The sequence below is a fragment of the Nerophis ophidion genome, linkage group LG04, assembly GCF_033978795.1.
Source record: "Nerophis ophidion isolate RoL-2023_Sa linkage group LG04, RoL_Noph_v1.0, whole genome shotgun sequence".
Classification (NCBI taxonomy): Eukaryota; Metazoa; Chordata; class Actinopteri; order Syngnathiformes; family Syngnathidae; genus Nerophis; species Nerophis ophidion.
In genome coordinates, this window is record NC_084614.1 from 1,048,172 (window position 1) to 1,073,242 (window position 25,071).

At 42.2% G+C, this 25,071-nt stretch overlaps 1 protein-coding gene across 5 annotated transcripts in view; it reads left to right on the plus strand.

Moving 5' to 3' along the window:
- Positions 1–20,633, plus strand: part of LOC133550672 (testis-specific gene A8 protein-like) — a 68,795-nt gene extending 48,162 nt beyond the window's left edge. The window contains exons 3-13 of one of the 5 annotated variants that reach the window (XM_061896620.1): positions 5,564–5,596; positions 5,691–5,726; positions 18,489–18,521; positions 18,590–18,619; positions 18,970–19,008; positions 19,097–19,120; positions 19,210–19,641; positions 19,737–20,102; positions 20,190–20,233; positions 20,321–20,354; positions 20,467–20,633. In XM_061896620.1, the coding sequence (XP_061752604.1) occupies positions 5,564–5,596; positions 5,691–5,726; positions 18,489–18,521; positions 18,590–18,619; positions 18,970–19,008; positions 19,097–19,120; positions 19,210–19,641; positions 19,737–20,102; positions 20,190–20,233; positions 20,321–20,326 (1,043 nt within the window). In that variant the 3' untranslated portion in view covers positions 20,327–20,354; positions 20,467–20,633. The remainder of the gene's footprint in view (positions 1–5,563; positions 5,597–5,690; positions 5,727–18,488; positions 18,522–18,589; positions 18,620–18,969; positions 19,009–19,096; positions 19,121–19,209; positions 19,642–19,736; positions 20,103–20,189; positions 20,234–20,320; positions 20,355–20,466) is intronic. The other 4 variants (XM_061896619.1, XM_061896621.1, XM_061896622.1 and 1 more) reach the window with 4 other exon arrangements.
- Positions 20,634–25,071: the final 4,438 nt, after the last annotated feature.

Sequence of the window (25,071 nt, forward strand, 5' to 3'; positions counted from 1 at the left end):
GAAGGAAGCTGAAGGGAACTGGGCTTTACTTCAAACAACATCTTACAAAGAAGGAAGGAAGCTGAAGGGAACTGGGCTTTACTTCAAACAACATCTTACAAAGAAGAAAGGAAGCTGAAGGGAACTGGGCTTTACTTCAAACAACATCTTACAAAGAAGGAAGGAAGCTGAAGGGAACTGGGCTTTACTTCAAACAACATCTTACAAAGAAGGAAGGAAGCTGAAGGGAACTGGGCTTTACTTCAAACAACATCTTACAAAGAAGGAAGGAAGCTGAAGGGAACTGGGCTTTACTTCAAACAACATCTTACAAAGAAGGAAGGAAGCTGAAGGGAACTGGGCTTTACTTCAAACAACATCTTACAAAGAAGGAAGGAAGCTGAAGGGAACTGGGCTTTACTTCAAACAACATCTTACAAAGAAGGAAGGAAGCTGAAGGGAACTGGGCTTTACTTCAAACAACATCTTACAAAGAAGGAAGGAAGCTGAAGGGAACTGGGCTTTACTTCAAACAACATCTTACAAAGAAGGAAGGAAGCTGAAGGGAACTGGGCTTTACTTCAAACAACATCTTACAAAGAAGGAAGCTGAAGGGAACTGGGCTTTACTTCAAACAACATCTTACAAAGAAGGAAGGAAGCTGAAGGGAACTGGGCTTTACTTCAAACAACATCTTACAAAGAAGAAAGGAAGCTGAAGGGAACTGGGCTTTACTTCAAACAACATCTTACAAAGAAGGAAGGAAGCTGAAGGGAACTGGGCTTTACTTCAAACAACATCTTACAAAGAAGGAAGGAAGCTGAAGGGAACTGGGCTTTACTTCAAACAACATCTTACAAAGAAGGAAGGAAGCTGAAGGGAACTGGGCTTTACTTCAAACAACATCTTACAAAGAAGGAAGCTGAAGGGAACTGGGCTTTACTTCAAACAACATCTTACAAAGAAGGAAGGAAGCTGAAGGGAACTGGGCTTTACTTCAAACAACATCTTACAAAGAAGAAAGGAAGCTGAAGGGAACTGGGCTTTACTTCAAACAACATCTTACAAAGAAGGAAGGAAGCTGAAGGGAACTGGGCTTTACTTCAAACAACATCTTACAAAGAAGGAAGCTGAAGGGAACTGGGCTTTACTTCAAACAACATCTTACAAAGAAGGAAGGAAGCTGAAGGGAACTGGGCTTTACTTCAAACAACATCTTACAAAGAAGAAAGGAAGCTGAAGGGAACTGGGCTTTACTTCAAACAACATCTTACAAAGAAGGAAGGAAGCTGAAGGGAACTGGGCTTTACTTCAAACAACATCTTACAAAGAAGGAAGGAAGCTGAAGGGAACTGGGCTTTACTTCAAACAACATCTTACAAAGAAGGAAGGAAGCTGAAGGGAACTGGGCTTTACTTCAAACAACATCTTACAAAGAAGGAAGGAAGCTGAAGGGAACTGGGCTTTACTTCAAACAACATCTTACAAAGAAGGAAGGAAGCTGAAGGGAACTGGGCTTTACTTCAAACAACATCTTACAAAGAAGGAAGGAAGCTGAAGGGAACTGGGCTTTACTTCAAACAACATCTTACAAAGAAGGAAGGAAGCTGAAGGGAACTGGGCTTTACTTCAAACAACATCTTACAAAGAAGGAAGGAAGCTGAAGGGAACTGGGCTTTACTTCAAACAACATCTTACAAAGAAGGAAGCTGAAGGGAACTGGGCTTTACTTCAAACAACATCTTACAAAGAAGGAAGGAAGCTGAAGGGAACTGGGCTTTACTTCAAACAACATCTTACAAAGAAGAAAGGAAGCTGAAGGGAACTGGGCTTTACTTCAAACAACATCTTACAAAGAAGGAAGGAAGCTGAAGGGAACTGGGCTTTACTTCAAACAACATCTTACAAAGAAGGAAGGAAGCTGAAGGGAACTGGGCTTTACTTCAAACAACATCTTACAAAGAAGGAAGGAAGCTGAAGGGAACTGGGCTTTACTTCAAACAACATCTTACAAAGAAGGAAGCTGAAGGGAACTGGGCTTTACTTCAAACAACATCTTACAAAGAAGGAAGGAAGCTGAAGGGAACTGGGCTTTACTTCAAACAACATCTTACAAAGAAGAAAGGAAGCTGAAGGGAACTGGGCTTTACTTCAAACAACATCTTACAAAGAAGGAAGGAAGCTGAAGGGAACTGGGCTTTACTTCAAACAACATCTTACAAAGAAAAACGCTGACATTGCAAGACAAGCACACATCCTCAGAAAAGAAAACAAGACACAAGCAACATGGACACCAAACTGTAAAATCCTAATTCGGCTAAATGGACCATATGAAGAAGCCAAAGTTGTCAGGATTGGAGAGCTCCGTGACTTGGATCAATAAAGATGAGACCTGCTAGGCCTATGACTGACATGATTGACATGACTGACATGACTGACATGACTGACATGACTGACATGACTGAAATGATTGACATTACTGACATGACTGACATGACTGACATGACTGAAATGATTGACATGACTGACATGACTGACATGACTGACATGACTGAAATGATTGACATTACTGACATGACTGACATGATTGACATGACTGAAATGATTGACATTACTGACATGACTGACATGACTGACATGACTGACACGACTGACACGACTGACATGACTGACATGACTGACATGACTGACATGACTGACATGACTGACATGACTGACATAATGACATGACTGACATGACTGACATGATTGACATGGCTGACATGACTGACATGATTGACATGACTGATATGACTGACATGACTGACATGATTGACATGACTGACATGACTGACATGACTGACATGACTGACATGATTGACATGATTGACATGATTGACATGACTGACATGACTGACATGATTGACATGACTGACATGACTGACATGACTGACATGATTGACATGATTGACATGACTGACATGACTGACATGATTGACATGACTGACATGACTGACATGACTGACATGATTGACATGACTGACATGACTGACATGACTGACATGACTGACATGACTGACAAGGCTCATCCTTGGCTGGAGACGGGGAAGGCTTCGAGACGAGAAGGTGAGACAACTGAGAATCAAGCGTGTTCAAGAGCTGAATACATGGACTATAAATGACATGACTTTCAATCAATCAATGTTTACTTATATAGCCCTAAATCACTAGTGTCTCAAAGGGCTGCACAAACCACTACGACATCCTCGGTAGGCCCACATAAGGGCAAGGAAAACTCACACCCAGTGGGACGTCGGTGACAATGATGACTATGAAAACCTTGGAGAGGAGGAAAGCAATGGATGTGGAATATGATGTTGACCCAGATAACCATCTGTTCAACTCAATCAATGCTACTTGTGACTACTACACTCGGGAACAATTTAATGACAATGTTAGCTTAGATAATACATTTTCTTTAATACACTTCAACTGCAGAAGTTTATATGCAAATTTCTCAGAGATTGACGAATACTTGAAGACTTTAAACAGCAAAATCAAAATAATAGCACTTTCTGAAACAAGGATGGCTAAAGACAGAGGTATCGACTTCTCCATTGACGGGTAAGAGTTGTATCACAGTAGTAGAAAAAACAAGAAGGGAGGAGGTGTGTTGACTGCGACTTGAAATGTAGAGCAGTGGAATGTAAGACAGTGGTAATCCAACATTTATTTGAATGTGAAACTGTGGAGGTAGACATAGAAAAGAAGAAAATTGTTATTGTTACGTGTTTATATAGGACACCTGGGTCTAAGGTAGAAGCATTTCATGATAGTTTGGAAGAATTAGTGTGTAAGGTAAAGGAAAAGAAAACATTGGTCATGTGTGGCGACTAAGCTCACCCAGAAATAAATCAACAAGAGACTTCTTGGATGTGCTATATAGTAGAAGGCTTTATCCATTGATCACCAAACCCAGTAGAATAACCACTCATTGTGCAACATTAATTGATCACATCTTTATAAATGACATAAAAAATAATATAAAAAGTGGATTAGTAATTAATGATATAAATGACCACTTACCTGTGTTTCTTACTTATGACTGCCAAATGTCTAGAAAGAGGGAGGAGAAACCCCATAGGTATGTAAGGAAAAGGACTGAAGAGTCAATAAATACATTTAGGAAGGACTTATTTGAAGCCGACTGGAATGAGGTGTAAGTGGGAGGGGCAAATGCTGCACATCAGGCTTTTCTTCATATTTATTTATCATTGGAGGAAATGCATTGTCTGAATGTATGGAAACAAAGAGATGCATTGTCTGAATGTATGGAAACAAAGAGATGCATTGTCTGAATGTATGGAAACAAAGAGATGCATTGTCTGAATGTATGGAAACAAAGAGATGCATTGTCTGAATGTATGGAAACAAAGAGATGCATTGTCTGAATGTATGGAAACAAAGAGATGCATTGTCTGAATGTATGGAAACAAAGAGACAGCTACAATAAAAAGCCTTGGATTATAAAGGGACTACAAGATGCTTGTAAAAAGAAAAAAAAACTTTAAAGAGATTTTATAGAAGTAAGAACAAAGGATGCTGAAACTAAATATAAGGTTTACAAAAACAAATTGATAACAATAATGAGACAAGCTAAAAAAGAATATTACAAAAATAAAAACAATATTAAAAGAACTTGGAATATTCTGAACAAGGTAATAGGTAAAAAAACATTGGGGCCTACAAACCCACTAAGCTATTTTATCAATGAGGATAATAAGATGATAACAAATATGAAAGAAGTGGAAAATGGATTCAATTCTTTTGTAGTGAATGTTGACACAATCCATATTGGTGGAAAAAAATAAGAAGTAAACAATCCGTTCATGGTAAACAAAGAAGTAAACAATCCATTATTGGTCAACAAAGAAGTAAACAATCCATTATTGGTATAAAAAGAAAATGTAAACAATACATTATTGGTAAACAAAGAAGTAAACAATCCATTCTTGGTGGGAAAAAAAGAAGAAGTAAACAATCCATCAATGGTAAACAAAGAAGTAATTGATCCATTTATGGTAAACAAAGATGTAAACACTCCACTGTTGGTAAACAAAGAAATAAACAATCAATTGATGGTAAACAAAGAGGTAAACAATCCATTATTGGTGAATAAATAGGTAAACAATCCATTCCTGGTAAACAAAATTAAACAATGCATTGTTGGTAAACAAAGATGTAAACAATGCATTGTTGGTAAACAAAGATCTAAACAATGCATTGTTGGTAAACAAAGATGTAAACAATACATTGTTGGTAAACAAAGATCTAAACAATGCATTGTTGGTAAATAAAGATGTAAACAATGCATTGTTGGTAAACAAAGATGTAAACAATGCATTGTTGTTAACAAAGATGTAAACAATGCATTGTTGGTAAACAAAGATGTAAACAATGCATTCCTGGTAAACAAAGATGTAAACAATGCATTGTTGGTAAACAAAGATGTAAACAATGCATTGTTGGTAAACAAAGATGTAAACAATGCATTGTTGGTAAACAAAGATGTAAACAATGCATTGTTGGTGTGTTTATGTTGCAGACAGAAGTTCAGTGCTCCTTGCTCACCTTGATGGTAAACACAAACATGTTGACTTCCTCCCTGGGTCTAAGTCCAAGTCCAAGTCCAGGTCTAAGTCCAAGTCTGAACATTGTGTGTGTGCTTGCAGGAAGACCCACTGCACCACCTGGGACCTCCCCACCAGGTAAGGAGTGGGCGGGGCTACATCACAATGCTGGCTGTCTGGAGGAAAAGAAAGGAAATTGGATGTTTTGTAGGATTGTTGAAAACTGCATCATGTTTATGTAGAGAAACCACACAGGACTATTTCATGAAGAGGGCCACACTTTAGAGAGGCCAAAGTCTCAGGGGCCCGACATCTAAATGTTGATGTTTTGTAGGATTGTTGAAAACTGCATCATGTTTATGTAGAGAAACCACACAGGACTATTTCATGAAGAGGGCCACACTTTAGAGAGGCCAAAGTCTCAGGGGCCCGACATCTAAATGTTGATGTTTTGTAGGATTGTTGAAAACTGCATCATGTTTATGTAGAGAAACCACACAGGACTATTTCATGAAGAGGGCCACACTTTAGAGAGGCCAAAGTCTCAGGGGCCCGACATCTAAATGTTGATGTTTTGTAGGATTGTTGAAAACTGCATCATGTTTATGTAGAGAAACCACACAGGACTATTTCATGAAGAGGGCCACACTTTAGAGAGGCCAAAGTCTCAGGGGCCCGACATCTAAATGTTGATGTTTTGTAGGATTGTTGAAAACTGCATCATGTTTATGTAGAGAAACCACACAGGACTATTTCTTGAAGAGGGCCACACTTTAGAGAGGCCAAAGTCTCAGGGGCCCGACATCTAAATGTTGATGTTTTGTAGGATTGTTGAAAACTGCATCATGTTTATGTAGAGAAACCACACAGGACTATTTCATGAAGAGGGCCACACTTTAGAGAGGCCAAAGTCTCAGGGGCCCGACATCTAAATGTTGATGTTTTGTAGGATTGTTGAAAACTGCATCATGTTTATGTAGAGAAACCACACAGGACTATTTCATGAAGAGGGCCACACTTTAGAGAGGCCAAAGTCTCAGGGGCCCGACATCTAAATGTTGATGTTTTGTAGGATTGTTGAAAACTGCATCATGTTTATGTAGAGAAACCACACAGGACTATTTCATGAAGAGGGCCACACTTTAGAGAGGCCAAAGTCTCAGGGGCCCGACATCTAAATGTTGATGTTTTGTAGGATTGTTGAAAACTGCATCATGTTTATGTAGAGAAACCACACAGGACTATTTCATGAAGAGGGCCACACTTTAGAGAGGCCAAAGTCTCAGGGGCCCGACATCTAAATGTTGATGTTTTGTAGGATTGTTGAAAACTGCATCATGTTTATGTAGAGAAACCACACAGGACTATTTCTTGAAGAGGGCCACACTTTAGAGAGGCCAAAGTCTCAGGGGCCCGACATCTAAATGTTGATGTTTTGTAGGATTGTTGAAAACTGCATCATGTTTATGTAGAGAAACCACACAGGACTATTTCATGAAGAGGGCCACACTTTAGAGAGGCCAAAGTCTCAGGAGCCCGACATCTAAATGTTGATGTTTTGTAGGATTGTTGAAAACTGCATCATGTTTATGTAGAGAAACCACACAGGACTATTTCATGAAGAGGGCCACACTTTAGAGAGGCCAAAGTCTCAGGGGCCCGACATCTAAATGTTGATGTTTTGTAGGATTGTTGAAAACTGCATCATGTTTATGTAGAGAAACCACACAGGACTATTTCTTGAAGAGGGCCACACTTTAGAGAGGCCAAAGTCTCAGTGGCCCGACATCTAAATGTTGATGTTTTGTAGGATTGTTGAAAACTGCATCATGTTTATGTAGAGAAACCACACAGGACTATTTCATGAAGAGGGCCACACTTTAGAGAGGCCAAAGTCTCAGGAGCCCGACATCTAAATGTTGATGTTTTGTAGGATTGTTGAAAACTGCATCATGTTTATGTAGAGAAACCACACAGGACTATTTCATGAAGAGGGCCACACTTTAGAGAGGCCAAAGTCTCAGGGGCCCGACATCTAAATGTTGATGTTTTGTAGGATTGTTGAAAACTGCATCATGTTTATGTAGAGAAACCACACAGGACTATTTCATGAAGAGGGCCACACTTTAGAGAGGCCAAAGTCTCAGGGGCCCGACATCTAAATGTTGATGTTTTGTAGGATTGTTGAAAACTGCATCATGTTTATGTAGAGAAACCACACAGGACTATTTCATGAAGAGGGCCACACTTTAGAGAGGCCAAAGTCTCAGGGGCCCGACATCTAAATGTTGATGTTTTGTAGGATTGTTGAAAACTGCATCATGTTTATGTAGAGAAACCACACAGGACTATTTCTTGAAGAGGGCCACACTTTAGAGAGGCCAAAGTCTCAGGGGCCCGACATCTAAATGTTGATGTTTTGTAGGATTGTTGAAAACTGCATCATGTTTATGTAGAGAAACCACACAGGACTATTTCATGAAGAGGGCCACACTTTAGAGAGGCCAAAGTCTCAGGAGCCCGACATCTAAATGTTGATGTTTTGTAGGATTGTTGAAAACTGCATCATGTTTATGTAGAGAAACCACACAGGACTATTTCATGAAGAGGGCCACACTTTAGAGAGGCCAAAGTCTCAGGGGCCCGACATCTAAATGTTGATGTTTTGTAGGATTGTTGAAAACTGCATCATGTTTATGTAGAGAAACCACACAGGACTATTTCATGAAGAGGGCCACACTTTAGAGAGGCCAAAGTCTCAGGGGCCCGACATCTAAATGTTGATGTTTTGTAGGATTGTTGAAAACTGCATCATGTTTATGTAGAGAAACCACACAGGACTATTTCTTGAAGAGGGCCACACTTTAGAGAGCCCAAAGTCTCAGGGGCCCGACATGGAGTTTGTCAGGTTATATTCCTTTAAGACTGTTTACTTCTTTACAAAGTAAACACATCAACGGTCAATAGCAGGGGCGTCACTAGACCTAATACTGGACTGGGGCACACCTGGGGCACAAATAATGAATGTGAGTGTGCAAAGCGCACAAGCAAAAACATTTTTAGCCAATTATTTATCATAAAAAAGACATAAATAGTGCTTTAAACTCTGAAATCATATCAGATGATGTTGTATGGATCTTTGAAGAACCACCTGAAATGAACTCATGCATTTGACCTACTTGTGCACTTTTTTACTCCAGACTTCTAAACTGCTACTGGTAAAAGCAAAAAGGAAGAGCAATGAATCTTTTGGAAATATTTATTGGAGTAATCATCTGCAAATTTAACATTTACAAAAGTAAAAGAAAACATAAAGCAGCCCTACATCTCTGGGTTCTTTTATATTATTTAAGTTCCATTTCTGGCAATGTGGCGAATCCTATTTCAGATACACAAAACTATCAAATATACACAAAACAATAAAGCCACAGTAGTAGAATAAATGAACAACTGTTGTGTGTCTGTTCAGGGAATCATTTTCTGAGAAGTAAACTCTAACGTCTCCTTTTCATTTCTGCAAAGTGGTCAATCACTTGACTCTGACTTGACTTGGAGAGTTCTTCCCTCTCAACTGACATGATGGCAAGATGCTGAAGTCTATCCTGCCTCATTGTGCTTCTCAGCCAAGTGTGGAGGCTTCTCAGCACACCTTCACAACTGCAGCTGGACACTGGGATGGTCAGAGGTCTGAATGACCTGTGTCAAGGTCTGGAACATGACTTGATCCAGCACACCTTCACAACTGCAGCTGGACACTGGGATGGTCAGAGGTCTGAATGACCTGTGTCAAGGTCTGGAACATGACTTGATCCAGCACACCTTCACAACTGCAGCTGGACACTGGGATGGTCAGAGGTCTGAATGACCTGTGTCAAGGTCTGGAACATGACTTGATCCAGCACACCTTCACAACTGCAGCTGGACACTGGGATGGTCAGAGGTCTGAATGACCTGTGTCAAGGTCTGGAACATGACTTGATCCAGCACACCTTCACAACTGCAGCTGGACACTGGGATGGTCAGAGGTCTGAATGACCTGTGTCAAGGTCTGGAACATGACTTGATCCAGCACACCTTCACAACTGCAGCTGGACACTGGGATGGTCAGAGAGGTCTGAATGACCTGTGTCAAGGTCTGGAACATGACTTGATCCAGCACACCTTCACAACTGCAGCTGGACACTGGGATGGTCAGAGAGATCTGAATGACCTGTGTCAAGGTCTGGAACATGACTTGATCCAGCACACCTTCACAACTGCAGCTGGACACTGGGATGGTCAGAGAGGTCTGAATGACCTGTGTCAAGGTCTGGAACATGACTTGATCCAGCACACCTTCACAACTGCAGCTGGACACTGGGATGGTCAGAGAGATCTGAATGACCTGTGTCAAGGTCTGGAACATGACTTGATCCAGCACACCTTCACAACTGCAGCTGGACACTGGGATGGTCAGAGAGGTCTGAATGACCTGTGTCAAGGTCTGGAACATGACTTGATCCAGCACACCTTCACAACTGCAGCTGGACACTGGGATGGTCAGAGAGATCTGAATGACCTGTGTCAAGGTCTGGAACATGACTTGATCCAGCACACCTTCACAACTGCAGCTGGACACTGGGATGGTCAGAGAGGTCTGAATGACCTGTGTCAAGGTCTGGAACATGACTTGATCCAGCACACCTTCACAACTGCAGCTGGACACTGGGATGGTCAGAGAGATCTGAATGACCTGTGTCAAGGTCTGGAACATGACTTGATCCAGCACACCTTCACAACTGCAGCTGGACACTGGGATGGTCAGAGGTCTGAATGACCTGTGTCAAGGTCTGGAACATGACTTGATCCAGCACACCTTCACAACTGCAGCTGGACACTGGGATGGTCAGAGGTCTGAATGACCTGTGTCAAGGTCTGGAACATGACTTGATCCAGCACACCTTCACAACTGCAGCTGGACACTGGGATGGTCAGAGGTCTGAATGACCTGTGTCAAGGTCTGGAACATGACTTGATCCAGCACACCTTCACAACTGCAGCTGGACACTGGGATGGTCAGAGAGGTCTGAATGACCTGTGTCAAGGTCTGGAACATGACTTGATACAGCACACCTTCACAACTGCAGCTGGACACTGGGATGGTCAGAGAGGTCTGAATGACCTGTGTCAAGGTCTGGAACATGACTTGATCCAGCACACCTTCACAACTGCAGCTGGACACTGGGATGGTCAGAGAGATCTGAATGACCTGTGTCAAGGTCTGGAACATGACTTGATCCAGCACACCTTCACAACTGCAGCTGGACACTGGGATGGTCAGAGGTCTGAATGACCTGTGTCAAGGTCTGGAACATGACTTGATCCAGCACACCTTCACAACTGCAGCTGGACACTGGGATGGTCAGAGAGGTCTGAATGACCTGTGTCAAGGTCTGGAACATGACTTGATCCAGCACACCTTCACAACTGCAGCTGGACACTGGGATGGTCAGAGAGGTCTGAATGACCTGTGTCAAGGTCTGGAACATGACTTGATCCAGCACACCTTCACAACTGCAGCTGGACACTGGGATGGTCAGAGAGGTCTGAATGACCTGTGTCAAGGTCTGGAACATGACTTGATCCAGCACACCTTCACAACTGCAGCTGGACACTGGGATGGTCAGAGAGGTCTGAATGACCTGTGTCAAGGTCTGGAACATGACTTGATCCAGCACACCTTCACAACTGCAGCTGGACACTGGGATGGTCAGAGAGATCTGAATGACCTGTGTCAAGGTCTGGAACATGACTTGATCCAGCACACCTTCACAACTGCAGCTGGACACTGGGATGGTCAGAGGTCTGAATGACCTGTGTCAAGGTCTGGAACATGACTTGATCCAGCACACCTTCACAACTGCAGCTGGACACTGGGATGGTCAGAGGTCTGAATGACCTGTGTCAAGGTCTGGAACATGACTTGATCCAGCACACCTTCACAACTGCAGCTGGACACTGGGATGGTCAGAGGTCTGAATGACCTGTGTCAAGGTCTGGAACATGACTTGATCCAGCACACCTTCACAACTGCAGCTGGACACTGGGATGGTCAGAGAGGTCTGAATGACCTGTGTCAAGGTCTGGAACATGACTTGATACAGCACACCTTCACAACTGCAGCTGGACACTGGGATGGTCAGAGAGGTCTGAATGACCTGTGTCAAGGTCTGGAACATGACTTGATCCAGCACACCTTCACAACTGCAGCTGGACACTGGGATGGTCAGAGAGATCTGAATGACCTGTGTCAAGGTCTGGAACATGACTTGATCCAGCACACCTTCACAACTGCAGCTGGACACTGGGATGGTCAGAGGTCTGAATGACCTGTGTCAAGGTCTGGAACATGACTTGATCCAGCACACCTTCACAACTGCAGCTGGACACTGGGATGGTCAGAGAGGTCTGAATGACCTGTGTCAAGGTCTGGAACATGACTTGATCCAGCACACCTTCACAACTGCAGCTGGACACTGGGATGGTCAGAGAGATCTGAATGACCTGTGTCAAGGTCTGGAACATGACTTGATCCAGCACACCTTCACAACTGCAGCTGGACACTGGGATGGTCAGAGGTCTGAATGACCTGTGTCAAGGTCTGGAACATGACTTGATCCAGCACACCTTCACAACTGCAGCTGGACACTGGGATGGTCAGAGGTCTGAATGACCTGTGTCAAGGTCTGGAACATGACTTGATCCAGCACACCTTCACAACTGCAGCTGGACACTGGGATGGTCAGAGGTCTGAATGACCTGTGTCAAGGTCTGGAACATGACTTGATCCAGCACACCTTCACAACTGCAGCTGGACACTGGGATGGTCAGAGAGGTCTGAATGACCTGTGTCAAGGTCTGGAACATGACTTGATACAGCACACCTTCACAACTGCAGCTGGACACTGGGATGGTCAGAGAGGTCTGAATGACCTGTGTCAAGGTCTGGAACATGACTTGATCCAGCACACCTTCACAACTGCAGCTGGACACTGGGATGGTCAGAGAGATCTGAATGACCTGTGTCAAGGTCTGGAACATGACTTGATCCAGCACACCTTCACAACTGCAGCTGGACACTGGGATGGTCAGAGGTCTGAATGACCTGTGTCAAGGTCTGGAACATGACTTGATCCAGCACACCTTCACAACTGCAGCTGGACACTGGGATGGTCAGAGAGGTCTGAATGACCTGTGTCAAGGTCTGGAACATGACTTGATCCAGCACACCTTCACAACTGCAGCTGGACACTGGGATGGTCAGAGAGGTCTGAATGACCTGTGTCAAGGTCTGGAACATGACTTGATCCAGCACACCTTCACAACTGCAGCTGGACACTGGGATGGTCAGAGAGGTCTGAATGACCTGTGTCAAGGTCTGGAACATGACTTGATCCAGCACACCTTCACAACTGCAGCTGGACACTGGGATGGTCAGAGAGGTCTGAATGACCTGTGTCAAGGTCTGGAACATGACTTGATCCAGCACACCTTCACAACTGCAGCTGGACACTGGGATGGTCAGAGAGGTCTGAATGACCTGCGTCAAGGTCTGGAACATGACTTGATCCAGGCAGCTGAAAACACTTTGCATGTCTGTGATTGGACGGCTTTCCTGCTCTCTGGCCAGATAGTTTTTGGGCCACTAACAGCTCTTCAGGTTTTAGATCAACATTGTAATGATCTGCCAGACCCCTGAGGTCCTCCTCACAGAGGAAGTGGTCAGATCCTGGATTACAGGCCTGAAGACCTTTAGAACTTGGCTGTTGAGAGATGAAAACCGCTGATCCATCTCAGCAACCATCCTGTCAAGGCAAGGTAGATACAAGTTGGTTTTCAGTTTGTCTGCATGACCTTGGTCACTCACTGCCCCACAACTAGAGTCCACTACATAGTCCTCCATCCGTTTCTGCTTCTACCTTGGTCTGCTATCAGTACATGACTCTGGGATCTGATGGCAGCCATATCCCTGTAGTCCCTCCCACTCCCAGTCGGGGTGAAAGTGGCTCGGTCACACTCGATTGGCATGCAGCAGTTTCCATCCCTTCCCAATCAACCAAAACTCGGCCATAGCCAGCGAATTTCATTTTGTGTGAATCAGGGGATTTTGATGCCAATCACAGCGTTTCCATCATCATTTTTCCGATGCGATACATCTAGATGCACATCTAAACAGCTGATAAAAACACAGCTATTGATAGTCAACTCAGTTCTGCTCTTGCTCATCAACTTCCATCTCTCCCTCACCTCTTCCTGCACTCCGCTGCTCCAGACATGGAAATATTACAGTAACTGTTATACAGTTGACCAGTGCTTCCCAACTGCTGGGTCGCGACATAAAAGTGGATTGGGTGTCATTTTCAGTCACATCTGTGCATGGAAGAAAAAAAAGTTTAGGGAGAAAAAAATCAAATTGTGGCAACAAAAGCAAATATTTGTAGCCATTTTTCTAGTGACTATTAGTGAGTATTTTAGCAAAAGGCAAAGCGACTAACAAGTTGGAGGAGGACTCAGCACAGACATGGAAATATAGTTTTAAAGAAATCTAAATGGGGCAACAAAACCCCATATTTTCAGCCATCTTTCTGAAAACAAATACAGAAATGTGACTATTTTTTCTGGAAACAAAAGCAGATGCTTTAGCTGTAGCCATTTTTCTGCTGACAAAACAAGATTGAGTCCAAGTCACAGCGATGAACAAGACAAGTCTACTCTGCTATTTTTCTGTAAAATCAACTTGAATGATTTCAACATTTGGCTCACGACTTGATGATATGGAAACATGTTTTTCTTGCTGAAGATAAAGCATTTGAGAAGCACTCGACTCACACATGCTGACTCCAAATCATCTTTGATGCAGAAGCAGCAGACAATAACCAACATGATGTTTTATCTTCATTGGAAATTCCCCCGACAGCTCGTACAGCAAATGAATATGTTTGTCTTGATACAAGGAATAATGTTTTTACCAGTGTGTTACATGACCTTTCCTTTGAACAACACTCAGTAAACTGAGGAGACACATGTTTACCAGTGTGTTACATGACCTTTCCTTTGAACAACACTCAGTAAACTGAGGAGACACATGTTTACCAGTGTGTTACATGACCTTTCCTTTGAACAACACTCAGTAAACTGAGGAGACACATGTTTACCAGTGTGTTACATGACCTTTCCTTTGAACAACACTCAGTAAACTGAGGAGACACATGTTTACCAGTGTGTTACATGACCTTTCCTTTGAACAACACTCAGTAAACTGAGGAGACACATGTTTACCAGTGTGTTACATGACCTTTCCTTTGAACAACACTCAGTAAACTGAGGAGACACATTTTTACCAGTGTGTTACATGACCTTTCCTTTGAACAACACTCAGTAAACTGAGGAGACACATGTTTACCAGTGTGTTACATGACCTTTCCTTTGAACAACACTCAGTAAACTGAGGAGACACATGTTTACCAGTGTGTTACATGACCTTTCCTTTGAACAACACTCAGTAAACTGAGGAGACACATGTTTACCAGTGTGTTACATGACCTTTCCTTTGAACAACACTCAGTAAACTGAGGAGACACATGTTTACCAGTGTGTTACATGACCTTTCCTTTGAACAACACTCAGTAAACTGAGGAGACACATTTTTACCAGTGTGTTACATGACCTTTCCTTTGAACAACACTCAGTAAACTGAGGAGACACATGTTTACCAGTGTGTTACATGACCTTTCCTTTGAACAACACTCAGTAAACTGAGGAGACCCATTTTTACCAGTGTGTTACATGACCTTTCCTTTGAACAACGCTCAGTAAACTGAGGAGACACATGTTTACCAGTGTGTTACATGACCTTTCCTTTGAACAACACTCAGTAAACTGAGGAGACACATGTTTACCAGTGTGTTACATGACCTTTCCTTTGAACAACGCTCAGTAAACTGAGGAGACACATGTTTACCAGTGTGTTACATGACCTTTCCTTTGAACAACACTCAGTAAACTGAGGAGACACATGTTTACCAGTGTGTTACATGACCTTTCCTTTGAACAACACTCAGTAAACTGAGGAGACACATGTTTACCAGTGTGTTACATGACCTTTCCTTTGAACAACGCTCAGTAAACTGAGGAGACACATGTTTACCAGTGTGTTACATGACCTTTCCTTTGAACAACACTCAGTAAACTGAGGAGACACATGTTTACCAGTGTGTTACATGACCTTTCCTTTGAACAACACTCAGTAAACTGAGGAGACACATGTTTACCAGTGTGTTACATGACCTTTCCTTTGAACAACACTCAGTAAACTGAGGAGACACATGTTTACCAGTGTGTTACATGACCTTTCCTTTGAACAACACTCAGTAAACTGAGGAGACCCATTTTTACCAGTGTGTTACATGACCTTTCCTTTGAACAACGCTCAGTAAACTGAGGAGACACATGTTTACCAGTGTGTTACATGACCTTTCCTTTGAACAACACTCAGTAAACTGAGGAGACACATGTTTACCAGTGTGTTACATGACCTTTCCTTTGAACAACACTCAGTAAACTGAGGAGACACATGTTTACAAGTGTGTTACATGACCTTTCCTTTGAACAACGCTCAGTAAACTGAGGAGACACATGTTTACCAGTGTGTTACCTGACCTTTCCTTTGAACAACGCTCAGTAAACTGAGGAGACACATGTTTACCAGTGTGTTACATGACCTTTCCTTTGAACAACACTCAGTAAACTGAGGAGACACATGTTTACCAGTGTGTTACATGACCTTTCCTTTGAACAACGCTCAGTAAACTGAGGAGACACATGTTTACCAGTGTGTTACATGACCTTTCCTTTGAACAACACTCAGTAAACTGAGGAGACACATGTTTACCAGTGTGTTACATGACCTTTCCTTCGAACAACACTCAGTAAACTGAGGAGACACATGTTTACCAGTGTGTTACATGACCTTTCCTTCGAACAACACTCAGTAAACTGAGGAGACACATGTTTACCAGTGTGTTACATGACCTTTCCTTTGAACAACACTCAGTAAACTGAGGAGACACATGTTTACCAGTGTGTTACATGACCTTTCCTTTGAACAACACTCAGTAAACTGAGGAGACACATGTTTACCAGTGTGTTACATGACCTTTCCTTTGAACAACGCTCAGTAAACTGAGGAGACACATGTTTACCAGTGTGTTACATGACCTTTCCTTTGAACAACACTCAGTAAACTGAGGAGACACATGTTTACCAGTGTGTTACATGACCTTTCCTTTGAACAACACTCAGTAAACTGAGGAGACACATGTTTACCAGTGTGTTACATGACCTTTCCTTTGAACAACACTCAGTAAACTGAGGAGACACATTTTTACCAGTGTGTTACATGACCTTTCCTTTGAACAACACTCAGTAAACTGAGGAGACACATGTTTACCAGTGTGTTACATGACCTTTCCTTTGAACAACGCTCAGTAAACTGAGGAGACACATGTTTACCAGTGTGTTACATGACCTTTCCTTTGAACAACACTCAGTAAACTGAGGAGACACATGTTTACCAGTGTGTTACATGACCTTTCCTTTGAACAACACTCAGTAAACTGAGGAGACACATGTTTACCAGTGTGTTACATGACCTTTCCTTTGAACAACGCTCAGTAAACTGAGGAGACACATGTTTACCAGTGTGTTACATGACCTTTCCTTTGAACAACACTCAGTAAACTGAGGAGACACATTTTTGAAGTGGATTCCTTTTCCATCCTTGCTTGATGTACAGCTTAAGTTGGGTTAAGTTGGGTGTGCTCTCTCCCAGTGCACTTCCGTCTCATCTTACTATTCCCTCTTTTGATATTTCTGCTTTTCTCTCCTGTAGTTTTGTTTCTAAGGCTTGATGTGAAGGCCTTTTTATTTTGCTTCTTACACCGCGTCTTAGAGAGTTTCCTGGAGACCTGCGTATATGATGGTCGGATAAACCGGATATGAATCTATACATTTTGTTAACACAGTCTGATTTATTTGTAAATATCCAGTCCAGCAGTCTAGCAGTGGTTTTAAGGAGGTTGTTATTGGGGTCATCCTTTGGGTTAGCTTCAACTGTTTGGCTAAACGCTTTAGCTTATTACAACACGCTTCAACCATGTTAGGTTCAAATCAGCCATCGACATAGTTTCTGCAGTCTTGGAGTACATGTACAAAAAAAGGACTCCGATTTTCCTCGCCCGGACACAGGTCACCAGGGCCCCCCTCTGGAGCCATGCACAAAAGCGAGTGCCTGGTGCCGGCCCTGTCCCCATGGGGCCCGACCAGGCACCGTACCTTATAGAGGCAACGGGGATCCCTTCTCCAAAGGGCTCACCACTCATGGGAAGGTCCATAGAGGTCGGGTGCAGTGCAAGCTGGGCGGCGGCCAAAGGCTTTTGATTGATTGATTGATTGAAACTTGTATTAGTGTATTGCACAGTACAGTACATATTCCCTACAATTGACCACTAAATGGTAACACCCCAATAAGTTTTTCAACTTGTTTAAGTCGGGGTCCACCTTCATCAATTCATGGTAAGGGCAGGGAACTTGGGGGTCCAATCCTGGACTACATAAGCCAGCCTTTAGACCCGATATAAAAAAAACCTTTGGATGGCAAGCTGCCAGAGTAGCAGATTTCACCAGCCCAGAGGTAAGATGAATCAATCATTGAATACCGCTGCTGCATCTTTCAAAAACATAGCAAAGTCAAAAGTCCCACAGTTCCATGTTTGTCATTTTAGTTTTCTTTAAGAAAAAATCGTCTTGCTGGTGTGTTTTGTTCAAACGTATTGTCCCTCTTTATTTACTCCTTCGTTTTAGCTCCTGACTCACACGACACATCAGATTCCCCAGGTAAAGACGAGCATGTACCACCCTTACTCGGAGAATGTTTCATTATCAAAGACCATTTCTGTCCCCAGGTGTTGACCACTCCCAAGAAGAAGCTGTAGGTAAGGTGTGACCTTGTCGTGGTTAAGTTGTCATATCCTTCACTTGAGTAATCCACACGGGGGACGGCGTGGCGTGGTTGGGAGAGTGTCGGTGCCAGGAACCCAGGTTCCTGGTTCGATCCCCACCTTCTACCAACCTCGTCACGTCCGTTGTGTCCTTGAGCAAGACATTTCACCCTTGCGCCTGATTGGTCGTGCTTAGGACCTTGCATGGCAGCTCCCGCCATCAGTGTGTGAATTTGTGTGTGAACGGGTGAATGTGGAAATAGTGTCAAAGCGCTTGTAGTACCTTGAAGGTAGAAAATTGCTATACAAGTACAACCCATTTATCATTTACTTCTGTCTGTCAGCACAACTGACTGTTGAGGACAACCAAGTGGAACTACAAGGTGGTCTGATTCTTCAAAATTGTCAATAGTCATGTAGCCTGTTGTGTTGTGTTGTGTTGGGGGACTTGACAAAGTGTCATGTTCACAGGTGTATTGGACTCTCCAGATTCAGGTAGTGTGCCTTGTTCAGTCAGTCAGTTCAGGATTGCTACAAAGAAAACAGATGTTCTCATTTCCAAAAAAAAAACACTTTTTGGACAGTTCCAGAGTATGCAGAATCACCAGAGTCTGTGGAAACAGAAGACTCCTCAGAATCACCAGAGTCTGCGGCATCACCAGAGTCTGCAGACAAACCAGAGTCAGATGAATCACCAGAATCCGTAGAAACACCAGAGTCTGCTGAATCACCAGAGTCCATAGAAACACCAGAGTCTGCTGAATCACCAGAGTCCATAGAAACACCAGAGTCTGCTGAATCACCAGAGTCCGTAGAAACATTACATTCCATAGAACCATTAGAGTCTGCTGAATCCCCAGAGTCCGTAGACACACTTGAGCCCGTAGACACACCAGAGTCCTTCGAAACACTACAGTTTGCCGAATCACCAGAGTCTGCAGAAACACCAGAGTTTGCTGAATCATCAGAGTCTGTGGAATTGCCTAAATCTCTAGATTCAGCCGAGTTACAATCAGGTCAGCTGCTGTTTTATTCTAAAATGACAACTTCACCCCATCCTACATTGAGACGTGATGTCAAAGTTTTAAATTGTGGCACTTTGTGTTATCAGAGTCAAGTTCTGAGGTGGGTGAAAACAACAAGAAGACCAGCAGCGATTCTGAGCCTGAGTCTGAATTAGCCACAACTGACATGGATGACACTGGTGATGACCACGACATGCACGATTTAGAGGAGGGCGGTGAAGTGGGGCCTGAGGTGCTAGATGTGGACGAGATACAGGTGGAAGAGGGAAGGGACATACCAGAAATAGATTTGTCCGAGGAGACCCACCTTGAGGAAGGGGGCCCAGTGGTGATCAAAGAGGAAGAAGAAAACTCTTCCAAGGATGCAAGTGACAGCAGCAGAGACACCAACGTGGAGGAGCAAAATGTTGAAGAACCTGAAGAGAGCTCCCAAGTCGTTGACTCCACTGAAGGTAAATTCAAAGGGATTTGGAACCAGGCCTTAGAGTAATTTGCAAAAAGTCTTGAATTAAACTTATTTTGTTGTTTTGTTTTGACAGCAACTCCTACTGAGCAAGCAGACCCTACACCCCCATCTCAAATGGTAAGATCACATTCCCACTTCAACTTCAAACTCTTGATTCAAAGTAAGAAGTGACAAGGAAGACTTGAGTTGTGGTTCTTCTTACAGGAGTGATTCAGACCTTCTTTCTGCAGGGAGGCAGGTAAGGTCACCCTCCACCCCCCCCCCCCCCCATGAAAACACAGATTCTCCTTTTTGAGCCGCAGACCACCTGAGTTGGGGATTAGTGCAGGCCGGTTTGGTTTTTACGTCAGCCTCTTTTGTGTTTTCAGAACCAGGCGTGGGACTGCCTCACTGGACTTGTTTTGTAAGAGCCAAAACGTAATCAGTACTTGGCTCTTCAGTCTGACGGAGGAAGGTGTACATACAGTATGAGCCGTGCTTCCCACAGCCCACTAATAAACTTTGCATTCATGGCCAAGTTGTTGTGTTCTTTTTCATGGTGGACAGTGAGAGCCGCCCTCAACTCTTCTTCTCAGTCTTCTCCCCACAAAAGTAGACTTAGGGATGTGTGAAGATGTGCTTGAACTGTAAATGTTCTTTTGCTGTGAAAGTCACCTCAATCAGGTGTGAACCTCTTCACTTCATATTGTCTGTCACAGCCAGCAAATCCCATAGTCTTAGTCTTAGTCTTAGTTTTTCTGTGTGGCCTGGGGCACAGCAAGAAGGTTCTGACCACAACTGTTCCTTGCATTAATTACAACCTAGTTCAGATTGAACAGGGAAGTCCATGTTTCAAAAAACAGCCTTTTAGTCTTGGGACCATAGAGTGGCCGAAGCTGGCGGAGGCGGAGGTGGAGGTGGAGGTGGAGGCGGAGGCGGAGTCAGGTTACTCCAGACTGCAGCTCAGCCGCATGGAAGAGCAACTGGGATGAAGAAGATGAGGTTTCACTGAGAGCTGGAATGAGAAAGCCTGGTGGTCTTCACACGGTCACACGCGCACACACACGCACACACACACACACACACTTTTTGTCCTTTCTTTCCTATTGACTTCCTAAAAACTCAGCAGTACATTCATTTTGAAGGTGGTCCACTGTACTAATCAAGGCAGCTCAGCCTTCAGCAGCACAACTTTGGCAAACTGCAACCTGCTGGGATTAGGCTCCACAAAACAATGACGTGTGTGTGTGTGTGTGTGTGTGTGTGTGTGTGTGTGTGTGTGTGTGTGTGTGTGTGTGTGTGTGTGTGTGTGTGTGTGTGTGTGTGTGTGTGTGTGTGTGTGTGTGTGTGTGTGTGAATGGACAGACTTATAATGTCAACAATGAGTCGTGTAAAGGTGTCTACTTGACTGTGTGCGTGTGTGTGAATGGACAGACATTTATAATGTCAACAATGAGTTGTGTAAAGGTGTGTACTTGACTGTGTGTGTGAATGGACAGACATTTATAATGTCAACAATGAGTTGTGTAAAGGTGTGTACTTGACTGTGTGTGTGAATGGACAGACATTTATAATGTCAACAAACTTCACCACTTGTGTGTTTACAACTACACACTGTCAATGTAAACATGTCCTTGAATTTCTACTAATGCAAGTGTGTACACAATACATGTACACAATAAGGTACAATAAGTGTACTCAATAAGGTACAATAAGTGTACTCAATAAGGTACAATAAGTGTACTTAATAAGGTACAATAAGTGTACTCAATAAGGTACAATAAGTGTACTCAAAAATGTACAATAAGTGTACTCATCAAGGTACAATACATGTACATAATGAGGTACAATAAATGTCTATAATGACGTACACTAAGTGTATGTAATGATGTACAATACGTGTATAATGAGGTACACTATGTGTATATAATTAGGTACAATAAATGTATATAATAAAGTACAATAAGTGTACTCAATAAGGTACAATAAGTGTACACAAAAGGATACATGTACACAATAGGGTACAAAATGTGTACTCAATAAGGTACAATAAGTGTACATAATAAGGTACAAAACATGTAGTCAATAAGGTACAAAATGTGTACTCAATAAGATACAATAAGTGTACATAATAAGGTACAAAACATGTAGTCAATAAGGTACAAAAAGTGTACTCAATAAGGTACAATAAGTGTACCCAATAAGGTACAATAAGTGTACTCGATAAAGTACAATAAGTGTAGTCAATAAAGTACAATAAGTGTACACAATAAAATACAATGCGTGTACACAATAAGGTACATTACATGTACTCAATAAGGTACAATAAGTGTACTCAATAAGGTAAGAGATGTGTACTCAATAAGATAGAATACATGTACTCAATAAGGTACAATTTGTGTACTCAATAAGGTACAATCTGTGTACTCAATAAGATTGAATACAGTACATGTACTCAATAAGGTACAATATGTGTACTCAATAAAGTAAAAGTATATAGTGAAATACAAAAAGTGTACATGATTAGGTACATTACGTGTTTGTAATAAGGTACATTGAGTTTATATAATGAGGTACAATAAGTGTATATAACAAGGTACATTATGTGTATATAATGAGGTACAATAAGTGTATATAATGTGGAAAAATAAGTACATAATAGGTGGATATAATAAGTGTATAATTCAGTGTATATGATAAGTGTATATAATAAGTGTATACAATAAGGTACAATAAGTACATATACTATGGTACAATAAGTGTATATAATAAGTGTATACAATAAGGTACAATAAGTGTATATACTATGGTACAATAAGTGTATATAATATGGTACAATAAGTCTATATGATAAGGTAAAATGAGTGTATATAATAAGTGTATACAGTAAGGTACAATAAGTGTATATATTAAGTGTATATAAGAAGTGTATATGATAAGTGTATATAAAGAGGTACAATAAGTGTTTATAATGAGGTACAATAAGTTTGTATAACAAGTTTATATAATAAGTGTATATAATAAGTGTTTATAAAAAGCATATATAATAAAAGTATATAATAAGGTACAATAAGTGTATATAATAAACGTATATAATAAGTGTATATAGTAAGGTACAAAAAGTGTATACCATAAGTGTATATAATAAGGTACAATAAGTGTATAAAATAGGTGTGTATAATAAGTTTATATAATTAGTGTATATAATAAGTGTATATAATAAGGAAAAATAAGTGTGTATAATAAGTCTATATAATAAGTTTTTACAATAAGTGTACATAATAAGTGTACAATAAGTGTATATAATATGTGCACATAATAAGTGTGTATAATAAGGTACAATAAGTGTACATAATAAGTGTATATAATAAATGTATATAATAAGAGTTTATAATAAGTGTATATAATGAGTGTATATAATTGATATATATAAATGAGTGTATATATTTAACCAAGCTAACATGAAAACCGTTTTCCCTCATTTCTATCAATATGTGAATTTTGCAAGCAGGGGTGGAAGCAAGCTGGACTTGGTTTATAGTAATATTAAGCTGCACCCCGCCCCCACCTGGGCTCCTCAGACCATATATCTGTGATGCTACTTCCTGCATACAAGCCCCTGCTGATCAGGAAGCAAGCTACAATGAGGCAGGTGAAGACCTGGCCAGAGGGATCAATGCAAGCATTACAAGACTGCTTCCAAACCACAGACCGCAACATGTTGATTGACTCTAGCCTCTGGTGAGGGGGGTCACACTCTCCGTTCCCTCCTTCCCTGCTTGCTCTCTTTGTCTGAACTTTTTTAAAGCCTCTTTCTTTGCGCTGTCCTCCAATCCAAATTTCAATGTGAATATGATCAGCTGGACTCTTGACGCAATTGACAGTCTTTTCGACAAGAAAAAGAGTTTCGGGGGAGCCTGGCTGCCCTGATGGAACCATCGCTGCGGGTTACGTGAGGGACTCCTGGAACTCATGGAGGATCATGTGCCTCTCAGCCCTTTCCATCCAGGACGTGGAAGACATCTACCATTTGGAGCTGTGATCGCGGGGCTCTAGCTGATTGGGCTGGGCATTGCTCTGCTGTATCGACAAATTCGGAAGACGATGGCAGCCACTCAAGGAGCCCAACGGCCGTTCGACGCAGTGGAAGGATTGGGTCGGGCTGTGGGAACACAGACTGGGGCGATTTCTGTTGAATCGCAAAATGGATCTCATCTTGAAAAAGTTTGCAGAGAAGGAATAATTAATTGGAATGAAGAAATCCAGCATGGACAAACAGAGGGATAAGTCACTATTTTTGTCCCCTCGAAGAAAAACAACTTCTTGATCTACGATTTGGACTCTCTTGAATGGCCTTGACACGGGAACGGGCCGTTCTGAAGAAAATCTCCCGAGGCCTCCTCAAAGATAGACGCTTTTGACCTTCTTTTTTGTCAACAACACCTGTAGCTGAACTTTATCGGCCTCAGGCATACAAAAACATTCATCATCTCTCCCAAAGTTATTTGGGTATATACGCACACACATGACCCCCACCCTTGAAATCAACGCCTTCACCACTGCTTAATTCCCGTGGGGCTGTGGATGGCTGAGCAGCACTATACAGCGGCAGCGAGTCTCCTCAAACCCACCCCCTCCCTCTGTTGCAAGTGGTGTGATATACGTGCCATGTCTAAATGTGTGCCATGCTATGTGAGGATTTTTTTCCTTGGACTTGGTCTAGCCTTAGACTGATATGTTTTTACTCCCCTTCCTCTCACCCAATGTTACCCTTTTCTCACCTTTTTAAGGAGCGCCGTAAAAATGGCTGATCCGTTGGCGGTCCCGTCTTGTCTCCCTGTAACGTATGTCTGCTCTTAGTGGAACTGTGCCGGAAAATGTCATTTTCAGTTCTTATGTGTCTTGTGCATGTTAGGAATTGACAATAAATAATCTGAATCTGAAAGTTCAAGGCAGCCGCCACCGATAATCATAAT